Below are 13,820 nucleotides of genomic sequence, written 5' to 3'. Positions count from 1 at the left end.
TCTTCCCCCTGGATTGAAGAAAGATCATTTTACCCTTGGTCGAAAGTTACCATGTGAAACACATTACCAAGAGCACCGTTAAAAAAATAGAAGTAGAAACGACACTAATGCATTATTCTATCATGTTACACCAATTATCAGAGAATCCAAGTCTTCTCGTTGTTTCAATAAAAAAAGACCATTCTATAATTATCCTATGAAATGCTTTAGACATATCTAATTTTCTCGTAACACAAGCATCTTTAGCTTTAGTATTTTCAGTGAGTGAATGAGTTCATGAACAATAACTATGTTATCTTGAATTAGTCTACCAGATATGAATACAGTTTATGATGGAGAGATGACTTTACGCAACACAGATTTTAATCTTCAAGCAAACAATTTAGAGACTATTTTATAGGAGGCATTGCATAAACTTAATGTCCTAAAATCAAAGCACCTTTAGGACACTTATGGTTTGGAATGAGATCAACAACGAAATTATGATTCAGTTATTTCAACATGTGGCGAGAGTTGAGAAAAGGTTGAACCATCTTGACAAGATGAGGCCAACAGTATTCCACATTAACCGGTAAAATCGCAAAAGCTAGATGGAAAACTGTCCAAAAATGATACACACACCGAAGCTTTTGTCCCGTGATGTGCATCGAGAGCACGGTGTGAGAGAAAAAACAGTGGTGGACCCCACCCTTGACCCGACCCCCCTGCAATTCTCCAGCATGACTGCCCTAATAACCGTTGGATCTTTCTGCGGTGCAGATCGCTGGAAATTGTTTCCGTGTGTATCATAACTCAAAACTATCAGGTCCTGTTGGCGACAAAGGTTTCATTTCAAAAACATTTTCTTAATCTTTTAAATCACTAGCTATTCCCTGGTGTTATCCAAAGTCATTTCAAATACAATTTTCTTAATTTCATCAGTAGCAGAAATAGGCGACTAACATCATATTATCGCATCATCAGAATTTGAAGTATTGACATTATTCAAGAAAGCATCAGCCGTAAGAGGTTTAGTTGATTTACTCATAATGCTAAAGTGTCTCAATAGTTCATTCTCTGTGACTCTCTATCTGTCAACCATAATCCAAGATCATTCTATAAGGAATCGATTTGGATTCTCATCCTCCTAAAATTTGCTTCATAACGAGAATAAGCAGTTCTTCCGTCATTTGATTTTTCGAAAGATCTTCTTCATATAAGATTTTCAATTTTTTACTCTTTCATTTGGTTCTCAAACTTATGCATCCCTGGTCAAAAGTCAAGACTCAAGACCGTCATGGTCAACACTAAACTACATGGAATATTCCCAGTTTTACTTGGGGTGAGCACCGCCTCATGGGTGATATCATCCTCGCACTGAGTTCAGTCCCGATTTTCACTCCCAAGTCAACACCCATTCTCTGTTTTCATCCCAGAAATAATCAAGAAATTAAGAATGATGACATTCCCGCATTGAATTCAGAAACCACATCCATCAGCCATTATCCATGATCCAATCAATGAATGAATGTGAATTTCAACCTCAAATTCCCAACACCCTAATTGGAAAATCAAATAAAGATGAGCTACAGAGAAGCAGTGGAGGAGAAAATGGAATTAGTGGAGCAAACTCAGAATCAAGAAACCCCTACTGATGAGAATTCAAGTAGAAAGGGTGGTCTAAAAACCCTTCCTTTCATCATCGGTAAATGTTCCATCTTTATCATTAATTTTTGAGTTTCTATTGAGAAAAAAAAAAGTTGCGATTTTTAAGTGATTTGAGTGAAATTTGAAGGATAGTTTGTGATAATTATTTGTGGGATTTTTTCAGTGAATGAAGCATTTGAGAAAGTAGCAAGTTATGGGATTCAACCAAATTTGATTTTGTATTTGATGAACGAGTACCATTACAGTATTGCTACTGGGGTAACTATTTTGTCTATCTGGTCAGCTTCATCAAATTTCTTGGCTATTTTTGGTGCTTTTCTATCAGATTCATACGTGGGAAGATTTAGAGTTATTGCTTTGGGTTCCACTGCTAGCTTTCTTGTAAGTTCTAAAACTTTATGAATTTTTACAATTGCTAGCTTTCTTGTAAGATTTAAAGTTTAATCCTGTTAGCATCTTATTGGACTAGTTTTAACAGTATGAAATTCAAGTATATGTACACTATGTGAATGCAATTCAGGCAATTGACCGCCTCTTTAATTTGTTCTCGTCGTCTTCGAATGTAGAGGATAAGAAATTTAATTGTGCAGATGAAATTGAACTTCACTATTCCATTGTTTAGTTGCTTATGTTGTTATTAAGTGGAAACTTCAATTTTGCAGGGGATAGTCCAGCTATGGTTGACAGCAATGTTTCCACAGATGAAACCAAAACCTTGTGATTTGTCTTTAAATGTATGTGACTCGGCGACACTAGCTCAGTTCCTTTTTCTATTATCATCTCTTGGACTAATGTCTATTGGAGCTGGTTGTGTTAGACCGTGTTCGATAGCATTTGGTGCTGATCAGTTGCCTCAAAAAGACGACCCCGCAAAAAATGAAGAGATCTTACAGACCTACTTCAACTTTTATTATGCTACAATTGGAATTTCAACTCTGCTTGCCTTGACAGTTATCGTGTACATTCAAGATCACATGGGATGGAAAGTGGGTTTTGCAGTTCCTGCCATGCTCATGTTCTTGTCTGCTCTTTTCTTCTTCCTTGGGAATTCTTTCTACATCAAAGTGAAAGCCAGCACAAGCCTATTTACTGGATTTGCTAAAGTCTTCGTAGCGGCATGGAAAAATAGACGTCTTGATCTTGCTCTTGCTCCCCAAACAATCAACTCGGATGGGGTTTATTACTACAGCAAGGATTTAGAGCCTATGGCACCATCAAACAATCTAAGGTACCACTCTCACCAAAATCACATTTTTAGTAGTTATCTGTCTACTATTACCACAAGGGTACAAAGCTTATTGATCTTGAACAGATGAACCCTAAAATGGACTATTGTACGAGTGTGGGAACAATTTTTCCTAACAATGTGCCCATCCATTTGAGTGTTCAACAAGCAAACAAAATTAGTACGTTCCAGTTCTGGCAGAGTAAAAAAAAACTGCCAATAACCAACTCTGCTGGCAGTGCCTCATTATGTTCATCTGTTGTTTACTTGCAATATGTGTAGGTTTCTAAATAAAGCTTGCATCATTAGAGATCACGTAGAAGATTTAAAACCTGACGGATCACCTGCCAAACCGTGGGAGCTCTGCACTGTCAGTCAAGTAGAAACCTTCAAATCACTAATCAGAGTTATCCCTATCTGGTCTACCGGTTTCATGATATATATGACACTCTCACAGAACTCCATTCCAGTTCTCCAAGCAAAAACCATGAATCGACACATAACCACTAACTTTGAAATTCCAGCAGGGTCCTTTGCCTTGTTCACAATTACTACGTTAACAATATGGGTAGCATTTTATGATCGAGTAATTGTCCCCATACTTGCAAAGTACACTGGAAAGCCAAATGGGATCAGTGCAACAATAAGAATGGGTATCGGATTACTGCTCTCATGCATAGCCATGGCTGTTGCAGGAATAGTAGAACACATTCGCAGAAGAAATTCAGTCGAAGAAAACTTTTCCATATCGGCACTATGGTTAGTGCCACAATTTTGTTTGATTGGTTTAGCAGAGGCTTTTAATGCAATTGGACAAATAGAATTTTATTACAGGCAGCTTCCAAAGAGCATGTCTAGCGTTGCAGTGGCATTTTTCACATTGGGTACAGCTTTTTCGGGTTTGTTAGGGGGTTTAATCATAAGTGTTGTTGATAAAGTTACCAAGAGTGGTGATAGGAAAGAGAGTTGGGTGTCCAGAAATCCTAATTTGGGTCACTATGATTATTATTATTGGTTTCTTACTTTCTTGAGCGTCATCAACTTTTTCTACTTTGTAATTTGTTGTTGGTGCTATGGGCCATGTGGAGAAGAGGAAAATACTAGGGCTTCTGATGATGCAGCAGAAGTTAATGAAGGGATGTTGGAAAACTCTAGGGATCTTCCTAGCTGCTCTTAAGCTTGATCCATTTTTGTAATAATCTGCAAAGTAATCGTAGTTTCAGGTTTCTTTCCAAATTTTATGTGGTTTTACATACATTTTCAGAAAGCTCTCAGGTATAACTCATTACTTGTGCTTTAATTAGCTCTCAAATGTGGCTTGAAGTTGAATTCAGGTATGTTATAAGACTTCGCTTTCATTTCTTGCTGTTAAAGAACTGCAAACTGACGAGTGTATATGTCCATATACGCCAACTAGGACAACAAAAACCTTAGAAGAAAAATAAATAAATGTAGAACCGGTGTTTTCAATTCTTACAGTCAAACCAAAAAGGAATACAGAATAGTGTCCCGTCAAACCTCGATAATTCAGTAGAAATTTTTTTTTTTAATCGTGAAAGAAAGATTATATTAGAGAAATATGAATTGTTTACATGTTACAAACACACCATAAAAAGAGAATTACAAGGGGATACTCTCAACTGATCATTTAGCATCGCAATCTCAGGATGGCAAACTGATCATGTAGCTCTGCAATCTCAGGATGGTAAATTTTGTTTCAGAATGTATGTTACTGCTTCCATGTTAGGATTACATCAGAATTCTTTCTCATATGGTATTTTTTACCAAGTGCATATGCTAATTTAGCTTACTTGATGTTCTATTTTCTCCCGTCCTCTTATCCACATAAGTAACTGAGTTAAGTGAAACAAGGCTCTCCACATAAATGTCCGGTTCTTCCATCCTATTCCCCAGGCCTTCGTTACTGTGTCATTCTTCGTGCTCCATAAATGAAAACCTAGACAAGGTATATAATACTGTATATCAGGATCACCTCATCCCTGAAGAGCCGTATCGGTTTGGTACCAAAGTTTTTGAGAACTATACATTTGGAAGTGCTGAACCGTTTATCCCAAGAGTTTTCCCCTCCATCATAATCATGCTTGACCCATACATCAGTACCCATCCCAGGGATATTTGAAAAAAAAAGGTGGTTTCTTAAAACTGCAGTGTCTTACACGGCATATCCACGAGTGTTTCATTGCTAATACCGAAAGATACTGTAACTTAGAAGTGTTTCGGCCTTTTGGGTGGTATCCAAAGGATGGGTAATATTCCCGCATCCGATCCGTGAAAACAACGGTTTTGAAAGATCTATCCACGTCCAATTCGCTGAGAGACGAATCGGAAATCCACCCACCCCAATTCAGACTGAGTCGAATAAAATCTTTGAATTTGAGTGTTTTGCTCACCCAATGTAGTTAATATCGATTTATCTCGGCCAGGACCGATACACTAGTACGATTTTATATCAGGGATATTATCGTTCAAATATCGGTATAATATCGGTTCCAAATTTAGAGACTATAATTTTATAGCTACCATCAATTTTATCAAAAACACAAGAATAACTTCAATAACTTTAAAGTTTACTACCTAAAATGATAAATAAACAAGATCAAACTAGAAATAGGAGAGTAACTTCAACAACTTTAAAATTTACTGCCTAAAATGGTAATTAAACAAGTAAACGTTCAAACTAGAAACAATAAAGTAACTTCAACAACTAGGGCTGAACATGGTGTCGGTTAACCGTTGGAAACCGACCGAACCAGACCAATAAGCAAGAAACCGAACCAAACCATTTAGATTTGGATTGGTTTGGTAAAAAATGTTGAAAAACCGACATTACTGGTTTGGTTTTGGTTTGACCTGAAAACTGAACCAAAAACCATTGGGGAACCGATTAATTTTTAAACTTAATTTCTACCGTCGATTTAAAAGTATTAGATTCTACCCATTAATTTAGAGGATAAATAGAAACCCTAAATCTAATATTTCATTATGATACTCTCCCTCTTTCTCTTTCTCCTTCTCTCAGCCGCCTCCCTTCTCCACCCCCAACTACAGCTGCTGCTACTCGACTTTTTTCTTCCCGTCTTCCTTCTTTTTTATTTGTCAATATCTAAATTAAGATATATTATATATCTTCATTTGATCTCTAGAATTAGAGTAAGCTTTAACTATTGTTGATTTTTTTTGTCTGTATATTTGTGTAAACCAATACTATCGGCAATTACGATTTTTTTATCTATAAATTTGTGTATTTTTTTTTGGTTTGACATAATTATTGGTTAACCAAAAACCACTGGGACAAACCGAAACCAACTGGAACCATTTGAAAACCGAACCAATGGTTAATGGATTGGTTTGGTTTAGATTTTTAGAAACCAATAATATTGGTTTCGGTTTTGGTTTGGCTAGAAACCGAACCAAAACCGACCATGAACAGCCCTATCAACAACTTTAAAGTTTACTACCAAAAATGGTAATTAAACAAGGATATTACAATCTTATTCAAAATCATACGAGCCACTATAGATATCATCATCTTCAGTAACTCCATTAGCTCCATCAAGTAGTCCATAATCAGTTTCTAACATCAATTAATCAGTATCATATCCATCATACTCAGAGTCGGTTGATTAAGTAGACTTACTTCGAGAGCTACATGCACCTATACTACCAACTGGTCTACTTTCTTTACCAAGAATATCTTGCAATCATCCAAAGTTCTATCAAGAATATCTTGATATATCCCCGATATATCGACCGATATTAACTACATTGGATGATATTATCACCAAGATATCGTATCGCCGATACAATGCTTATCCTACCGCTCCAAGGCCGATATCCAAAATATCCCCGATATATCGGCCGATATAATGCTAATGATACAAGTTCCTGCCAAGAAAAAAATAAAAACAATAAAGAAATGATACAAGCCTACGAACAACCATAATCCAATGGCCTTACTTAATTTATTTTGTTTTTATCTTAACTTTATATAAAATTTACGCTGAAAATAAAGAAATTAATTAATGGTCAAATAAAAAATATTCCACATTAGGCATTTATATTCGAAACTTTTGATTTGAAAACTACCCACTAAATAATAAACTTTAGCAGCATGATTGTTGTTGTTCTTTAATAATACTCGCATGAAGCTCGAGGAATCTGACATTGTTCAAGTCATGGTTGGTTTCTTCATGTTGTAGTAATTCGATTTGCGGTAAATACGGATTCGATGCTCGGACTTGAATAGATTTAAAAACAAAAATATATACAAAATTGTCACAGGATCAAGAGATACTGGGACTCAGGATTTCACCAATTCTTATACTCATGCGATTCAATTATTAATTCTAGACAATTAAAGCTTATATTGATAACAAATATCGACTCTTACTTTGCCAAACATAGATTTTGTAAGTATTATATGTAAATCATAAGCATGATGCATCAATAATCTCATGGATTAAGCATACATCATCAGACAAAATCACAAATAATCAATAAAAATCATAATTCCATTCATAATAGTGCAAATAGTCATAAAAGAATTAAATAAAATTACTCATGCATAAAGAATGGTTTCCTCCATCATCCCAGTATTGGGGTTTAGCTATTCATATCAATCACGCACTCAACATATTAATTCAAAGCTCAAAGTGTAATTAAAAGAGTCAAAAGTTATAAAATAGTAGTTCTGAGACTCACAAAACACGTCCAGAAAAGAACGACAACAGAAATATGCAGCAAACTGCGACACCTCTCTTCTGTTGTTGAGCTGCTGAAAATAAGACTGTTCTGAAGCTGCTGAAAATAAGACTGTCCTGGAGAGTGTGTTCTTCGTGTTCTTGAAGCTTTTTAATGGCAGCAGCAGCAGCAGGTGAACATTGCTGCTACTCCTTCTTCTTCGCTCCTCCTGGCTCTGTATCGACCCCAAACTCTTCATCACCTTTATCTAACATAAAACCAACTATTTATAGGCTTTAAATCCCCTTGAAACTCGATCAAACCCCTTGGAAATCTCCATTATTCTTTACGGGTTGTTTGAAGAATAATCTTCTTCTTGTTGCGTTCCAGGCTGTTTTTAGCTATTCTATCGACTCAAATATCTTCTAGGACTTGGACTCAACTGTTTTGAAGTATATCCCACGAAAGAATCTCTCCCAAATCTTTCAAACCAATTCAAAACCCTAAACAGGGACCGTGTGTACTATCTTGACTTTGTGTGGATTTTATGACTTATCCAGCCCAATTAGATGGGTCTAATCGCTTCTAAAAGGTCCCTTATGTCTTGTAGAGTCCGTGGGTACCAAATTTGCCCATTGAATCGCCTCCTAGGTCGCTCAAATCCTTGATCCAAAACTGTTGACGCTGCTGCCTTTTTTTCCCGCCAAAATCCAGTTTTGAAACTTTGAAGATGACCTCCCCCTATCCAGTTCCGGTGTCCCTTTAGTACATGCCCTGAAATGGGGTGCCCCTTAGTAATTAGGTTACCCCTTATCCAAAGTGAGAGTCCGTATAGTAATTTTCTCCCATGAGCGCAAAAACCACTTTTTAGCCAATTTCGCCGCAAAAGCTTATCTCTCCAAAAACACCTACAAAGACATAAAATAACCAAATAAGTACAAAATCGAGCACTGACAATATAAACAATTGAGACAAATTAGACACATAAATGCGTCTATCAAATACCCCCAAACTTATTATTTGCTAGTCCTCGAGCAAATCTAATCTAAAATAAAATGACTACACTTAGCACGTGCAGTAAGCCGTTAAACCACTAGGTGGCCCTAGTGGCGGAGTGTTGTCTCCGGGGGGTTTACCAGAGGTGTACCCACAAAACCTTAATACTCCAGAGCTTAGCTATCTACGCAGAACCTTGGAAGGCACTAAAGAATCTCCTTGGTTGGCATACTTATTGACTACAGGAAGAAGTACCCTGATGCGAAATTCCAATTGTTGTACACGAGTTTGCACTCAAGCATACTAAAATTCATATAAAGTGACAGAGCTCTACTCAGATAGTTGCACTATGGACATCATATTCGGAGTCAAAACTAATCACATGGATAGATCAAGAAGATGGATATAGAAAAACATATGGTTTTGATGTTTACTAAGTGAACGACGTTTCCCATATCTGTCTGAAGGCCTCCGCCAAAATGAACCTATCCTAATGGATTGAGATACTAGTCTGACTAATATCAACACACTGGCATATACAAGGGTACCAGTGGTCGATAACCTAACTCTAGGTCAACACAACTGGCCATATACAAGGGTACAAGTGGTCGACTTTATTGAATTATTCCTTTGGTCAAATGGTCTGGCGCAACGTAACTACCATTTTTTTTTTCATCTCTTTTTTTTTTCATCTCTTTTTCTTTTTTTTTTTCATGGTATCTCAATCACTCTAATTCACCCTAGCATTGGTAACAACTTGAATCGTGGGCCCCACCTATCACTTAGAGAAACATAGTTTAAAAACAAAATAAAATAAAAATAGAAGTGAAAAGGACTCAACGAGATATGGTGAAACTATCATGTTATTTCTAACACCTGAGCTCTGTGCTTTTATGAATAGACTCTTTAGATGTTTCCATCTAATCAGATTGGTTCCTCAAACTCCTACAATCAAAATGCTTCCATCCACTTAGATTAGTTAGTGCAATCCTCAATAGGCATAAATTTCTAAGCTCTGGAGTTTATTTATTCATACTAAAAAGTTTCTCCCATACCCCCAAACTTAAACCTAACATTGTCCTCAATGTTCTAAAGATGAAATTAAAAGCATGAACAAGGAGAAACTGTTACCATTTGAAGAAAGAGTTACGGAAGGATATTACCTGGTTGCATGAGATTGGGTTACCTCCCAAGAAGTGCTAAGTTTAAAGTCTTCAGCCAGACTAGAAAAGTATTAGTCAACTCGAACCGTATAACAGTAGCCGGAATAACTGTGGGTCTTTAAACCAAAAAGAGCTGACAAAAGGAAACTGCAGTGAACCAAGAAAATGTACAAGACTAGCATGCCCTTACCTAGTTTCTGATTAAGATATCTATCTAATTGTGGTTCAGGTTCAGGTTCTATAAAAGGGTCTAAATATATTTCTAGGCTGCAACTCCTCAAAATGAGATCCGAATTATTAGGTCCTAGAGTCTGAAAACTTAAATAAGAACTTAGAACAAAAATAACCTAAATAATTGAGGATCCTCTAAGTCAATCAGGTTTGACTTACATAATTGACCACAGTGAGAGTAGTGGTCATCTTAAGAAAATGTGTCGATTCTAATATCCTAAAGTAATTAGGTTTAGTCTCAGAACTTAATAATGACACATTTGAAATTATACGTTCCCACAATTGTTTGAAAAATATTTGGTGGGAAAACAAAGTCGATCTTAGTATCATAGCCTGGACCTCATCAACCAGAGGATGGGTTTCTAACAACTGAACTTCCTTATGGACATCACTAGGTTCAGGAAAACGAGTATGAAAGTAATCTTGTAAAATGGTTGAGGCATTGATGTCAAGTCCTAAGTGTGGGGACTTTCTGAGAGTTAAAGGTAAGGCACTAGGGAAGTGATAATCACCCCCAAACTTAGAGTTTTCAGTTTCTCTAGATAGACCTCTAATTTTTCTTGAATTTCCGTATCTTCAGAGTCCTTAAAATATTCAAGAGATTCTTCTAAGTTATTATCAGGTAGTGCATCTTTACTCATCTCTACGGGTCTATCTTCTTTTCCAAGACTATTTCTAAGTCGCTAGACTCTAAAACAGTATTTTCGAAATGAACCCGTTCCTCTAAACCACTATCGGCTTCGTAATCAAAAGGAAAAACTACATCGTCTAAAACGGTGGTATCCCTAATCAAATCCTCGTCCTTTTGAATAGGTGAATAATCATAAAAATTATTTGGATTTGAAGTAGAAATAATATAATCACTATAAAGCTCAATTGGATTACTAGATTCCTGATTACTATGCCTACATATTTCAGATTCTTCATCACTACTATCCTCATCATCATAATAGTACGAAGATGATTGAACCTTATCTAAATAAGTAGTGTTACCAATTATAACCTCGTTATCTTGATTATGTGAAAAAGTATCTTCATTCTCAAGGGTATTATTGGATACACTATATTGGCAATTCAAGTTATTTCGAGCAATACTTTCGTTCGTCTCTAACTCAAGTCTACGTGTCGACTCAGCTATCCTCTCAAGGGTCTCTTCCAAAGAAAGTTCCCTTAGTGTAGGATCTAAGTTTTGAGTTAATCTATTGAGGATATCTTCTACAGATTCAGTTGTTGTTGCAGTTCTTTCGTCCATAACTACATTATTCACCTCATCTAATTTATACGTCGATTCAGCTAACTGACGTGATGACTAGCTAAATTCCTGAGAGTCTCTTCTAGAGAAGGAATAGGAACTGAAGGATCATAATAAGGACTACTTTTCAAAAGTTTGATTGTATCCTCTAAAGACGAAGAACTAGTATTATAATCTTCTTGCTCGTATGACTGATGCGCGTGCGGATAGTAATTGGGCTCACCATGGTATGAACCATAACCTTGAAAAGGTTGTCGTCCCCAGTCACTATTCTCACTATGGTCATAATACTGATGATGTCCATATTCAAATTCAAGTCGATATTCATTGTATTGGCTTCTATCATACCAGTTCGACATTCTTAATTGCAGGGGAATTCTACGCAATCACAAACAAGTCCGACTCGACCAAATCAAACCTATAGAATCTAGCAAACAAAAAGCATGATGGATCCACTTAGATTGATTTCTAGACCAGCTTCTATTCCTTCGAAAAGGAATTCGTTACAATTTGAGCACACCCCTCTGGAATCAATCCGATCTAATGTAAGTTGAATCGAGGCGAGGGAAGCTCAGTGGAGCTTTGATACCCAAGGCCTCACCGCTATCACAAGGCGGCGCAGTCACGCATTCAACTCATAGAAACCATCATGAACTTTGAAATGTGCTTAAAGAGCAACCAATATTTTTCGAATGAGTTTCCTATTAAGCTCGTTACCCTATTGGTCTCGTTCTATTCAAAATTTTAGGCTTAGGTTCGCGTTTGGTTTCGTTTTCCTAAGGCGGGCAAGAAGGAAACGGTGATGAAATCCGAGTCCTTATCTTGATTTGGCCAGGCCTTGCCCTTTACTAGGAAAATAAAGACAGTCTGAATTCGTCCTCAATCAATGAATCACCTTAAGGAATACAGTAACTCGCTTACAGGGGATTCGCGAGTGTTTCGATGGACTTACCTCCCGTACCAGATGGGCGATGAACCGTTGTCGTCGACTCGGGACACGACTCCTATGCCGTGTGCGAACCCGAGGGGCCGAGACGATATCGTAATCGTCGTCCTTCCCTGCAAACAGTTTGTATTTAAGGATACCCTTCTGTAGGGTTTAAAATTAAAATAAATTGTCCAAAGTCCAGAATAATGTCCAAATAAAAAGTCCAAAAATTACAAAAATTATGAAAAATAAAGCCTATTTACAAATTCTAAAAAAATAAATAAATAAAAGCTTGATACAAAAAAAATAATAATAAAAATTAAGTCCTAAAAAAAAATTATGTCTTTTTTTCTTCTCTTTTAGCTTTTAGCTTTAAGCTTTTTGTTCCCAAGTCCTTAGTATTCCACTTCGAGCCTGTAAATCAAAGACACAAAAAGAAACGTAAAAAGGAACAAATAATAATAAAAAAAAATTAAACCTAAAAACAAATCTATATACAAGTCCGCGTCGGCGGCGCCATTTTGTTGTAGTAATTCGATTTGCGGTAAATACGGATTCGATGCTCGGACTTGAATAGATTTAAAAACAAAAATATATACAAAATTGTCACAGGATCAAGAGATACTGGGACTCAGGATTTCACCAATTCTTATACTCATGCGATTCAATTATTAATTCTAGACAATTAAAGCTTATATTGATAACAAATATCGACTCTTACTTTGCCAAACATAGATTTTGTAAGTATTATATGTAAATCATAAGCATGATGCATCAATAATCTCATGGATTAAGCATACATCATCAGACAAAATCACAAATAATCAATAAAAATCATAATTCCATTCATAATAGTGCAAATAGTCATAAAAGAATTAAATAAAATTACTCATGCATAAAGAATGGTTTCCTCCATCATCCCAGTATTGGGGTTTAGCTATTCATATCAATCACGCACTCAACATATTAATTCAAAGCTCAAAGTGTAATTAAAAGAGTCAAAAGTTATAAAATAGTAGTTCTGAGACTCACAAAACACGTCCAGAAAAGAACGACAACAGAAATATGCAGCAAACTGCGACACCTCAATTCTGTTGTTGAGCTGCTGAAAATAAGACTGTTCTGAAGCTGCTAAAAATAAGACTGTCCTGGAGAGTGTGTTCTTCGTGTTCTTGAAGCTTTTTAATGGCAGCAGCAGCAGCAGGTGAACATTGCTGCTACTCCTTCTTCTTCGCTCCTCCTGGCTCTGTATCGACCCCAAACTCTTCATCACCTTTATCTAACATAAAACCAACTATTTATAGGCTTTAAATCCCCTTGAAACTCGATCAAACCCCTTGGAAATCTCCATTATTCTTTACGGGTTGTTTGAAGAATAATCTTCTTCTTGTTGCGTTCCAGGCTGTTTTTAGCTATTCTATCGACTCAAATATCTTCTAGGACTTGGACTCAACTGTTTTGAAGTATATCCCACGAAAGAATCTCTCCCAAATCTTTCAAACCAATTCAAAACCCTAAACAGGGACCGTGTGTACTATCTTGACTTTGTGTGGATTTTATGACTTATCCAGCCCAATTAGATGGGTCTAATCGCTTCTAAAAGGTCCCTTATGTCTTGTAGAGTCCGTGGGTACCAAATTTGCCCATTGAATCGCCTCCTAGGTCGCTCAAATCCTT

The 13,820-nt window shown here is 36.5% G+C and overlaps 1 protein-coding gene across 1 annotated transcript; it reads left to right on the top strand.

Moving 5' to 3' along the window:
* The first annotated feature begins 1,364 nt into the window (after positions 1-1,364).
* On the top strand, positions 1,365-4,230 carry LOC113295800 (protein NRT1/ PTR FAMILY 1.1-like). Its single transcript, XM_026544127.1, has 4 exons — positions 1,365-1,684; positions 1,811-2,028; positions 2,310-2,875; positions 3,155-4,230. The coding sequence occupies exons 1-4, from the start codon at positions 1,561-1,563 to the stop codon at positions 4,047-4,049; spliced, it is 1,803 nt and encodes a 600-aa protein (XP_026399912.1). The 5' UTR covers positions 1,365-1,560; the 3' UTR covers positions 4,050-4,230.
* Positions 4,231-13,820: the final 9,590 nt, after the last annotated feature.

This window comes from Papaver somniferum, chromosome 7 (assembly GCF_003573695.1).
Source record: "Papaver somniferum cultivar HN1 chromosome 7, ASM357369v1, whole genome shotgun sequence".
Lineage (NCBI taxonomy): Eukaryota > Viridiplantae > Streptophyta > Magnoliopsida > Ranunculales > Papaveraceae > Papaver > Papaver somniferum.
The sequence above is the reverse complement of the archived record's forward strand: the minus strand, read 5'-3'. Positions and strand labels throughout refer to the sequence as shown.

Excerpts from the sequence above, each read along its gene's own strand:
- LOC113295800 (XM_026544127.1), top strand. The coding sequence starts at position 1,561 with ATGAGCTACAGAGAAGCAGTGGAGGAGAAAATGGAATTAGTGGAGCAA. Across the intron at positions 1,685-1,810 it reads AACCCTTCCTTTCATCATCG|TGAATGAAGCATTTGAGAAA; the intron begins GTAAATGTTCCA and ends GGATTTTTTCAG. Across the intron at positions 2,876-3,154 it reads GCACCATCAAACAATCTAAG|GTTTCTAAATAAAGCTTGCA; the intron begins GTACCACTCTCA and ends CAATATGTGTAG.